At 52.8% G+C, this 1,780-nt stretch overlaps 1 protein-coding gene across 1 annotated transcript; it reads left to right on the top strand.

Moving 5' to 3' along the window:
• The first annotated feature begins 228 nt into the window (after window positions 1-228).
• On the top strand, window positions 229-1,216 carry LOC123074986 (uncharacterized). Its single transcript, XM_044497690.1, has one exon. It carries the CDS (start codon window positions 654-656, stop codon window positions 1,059-1,061), a length of 408 nt encoding a protein of 135 aa, XP_044353625.1. The 5' UTR covers window positions 229-653; the 3' UTR covers window positions 1,062-1,216.
• The last annotated feature ends 564 nt before the right edge of the window (window positions 1,217-1,780 follow it).

Raw genomic sequence — 1,780 nt, 5'->3', positions numbered from 1 at the left:
GGCCTGCCGGCCTCAAAAGAGCCGCCCGGCCCAGCGCCTCCCTCGCTGCATCGACCGCGTCCTTTTCCCCCCTTTCCCTTTTCTCTCCCATTCAGGGCACCTCGGCTGGGTTCGCCAGATCTGCTCGCGCCGCACCGCTCGCTTCCACGGGAGATATTCTCCGGCCACCACCACCACCGCTAGGCAACAAGAATATACTGCGCCGGTGCGCCCCACCACCCCCTTCTTGTCGTGTTTTCTCTTCGTGAAGGCTGCAAGCTAAAGCCTTGGCCTTGGCGGTCATATTGAAGGATCTGGAAGAGGTGATGCGTACACCTCTTCATGGGGTTGCGTGATCTGATCGGGAGGACTACCATTTTGGTGGTCAATTAGACCAAACTTTCCTTTCACTAGCTTGTCTCCCCGCTTTGCCTCTTTTCCTTTTTCTGAGCCATGCCTTTCATGCTCTTGTCACATACTCTTGCAGTGTGTACCAGCCTGCTACTTTTCCTTTGAGCAGGCTACATAGATACTCTGGTCTTGCCTTGCCTTGCCTCATCATAGTATAAAACGAGGCGTGCCTAGGCCACCCTGGTGTGTGTGATACGTAGACACTGACCCGCCATCTTGGGCTAGCAAGCAAGCAAGCTAGGCATCCATCCATCCGGCCGGCAATGAGGAAGGGCAGCGAGTGCACCAGGATCAGCCCGGAGACCACCACCAGCGCCAACCCTATGTTCTCCCGGCAGGCCAGCAGGTCCGGCGCCCGGACGGAACGGGACGCCCGGCCGAGGCAGGCGCGCGGCGGCTGCCGCCTGCTGAGGACCGCGCGGTGGACCGCCGCGAGGTTCTACCGGCGCGCGAGGGTGAGCGTCGTCACGGCCTTCTGGTCGGCGCCGAGCAGGAGAGGCTCTTCCAGTTCCACTTCCAGTGCTGCTTCGCGCTCGCCGGAGTATACGCCGGCGAGGAACAGCAGCAGGCGGCAGTCCGGGCCGGTGGCCGTCGCCGATGACTCCCACAAGAGCGAAGCCGTGGAGGAGTGCATCAGGTTCATGAACTCCTCGTCCAGGAAGTATCGCTAGTTTTTTTGTGATTCTGTTTCTACCCTCTGCGCCGATGCTAAGCGTCTTCCCCCCTGTAATTTCCCCCCCTTCTTGTTCTTGGCCTTTCATCTGTGTGCGCATTTGATCTAAGCTTGCGGAAATGATACGTACGGCCGGATGCATCTTTCTCATCTTTTTGGTGCTCTCAAATCTGTCGCTGTTCCATTCAACATTTGTGCCTGTGAATATTTGTCACCTTGTGCGAGCCCAGCCACCAACGAGCTAATTTCTGGTGTTCTCCATGTGCAATGACTTGATGCATTTGATCCAATAGCTTGATCTTTCTGAGAAAACATACATCTCATCGATTTTCTGTTGCAGAAACGCCTTGATCCAATAGAGTTAACAAGATACAGAAAAAAACAGTGCATAAGAATGTTGGGGATTCCCAATGTACCACCCATAAGCGCAAACAAGATCATGGCAAGACACATCATAGAGCAACAATATCATACCTGCGTGTTGCCACGAAAACACTGCGAAAACAGATTCATAAATATGTGGAAAAAAAATATTAAAGACCATGATAAGTGTCATACGAGTGTCACGAACACATGGCAACTTCACACGGTTTTGATGGCAAATTTAGTGACACGAGAATGGTTTTGGATGGAGTACACATTTTCTTAAAATATAACAAAAAGAGAAAAAAGGAAAAAAAGACATCAAGGCACAGAATAAGAAAGCTGACCGTCCTA

Source organism: Triticum aestivum, chromosome 3D (genome assembly GCF_018294505.1).
Source record: "Triticum aestivum cultivar Chinese Spring chromosome 3D, IWGSC CS RefSeq v2.1, whole genome shotgun sequence".
NCBI lineage: Eukaryota > Viridiplantae > Streptophyta > Magnoliopsida > Poales > Poaceae > Triticum > Triticum aestivum.
The sequence above is the reverse complement of the archived record's forward strand: the minus strand, read 5'-3'. Positions and strand labels throughout refer to the sequence as shown.

Coding starts and splice junctions, on each gene's coding strand:
- LOC123074986 (XM_044497690.1), top strand. CDS start 654: ATGAGGAAGGGCAGCGAGTGCACCAGGATCAGCCCGGAGACCACCACC.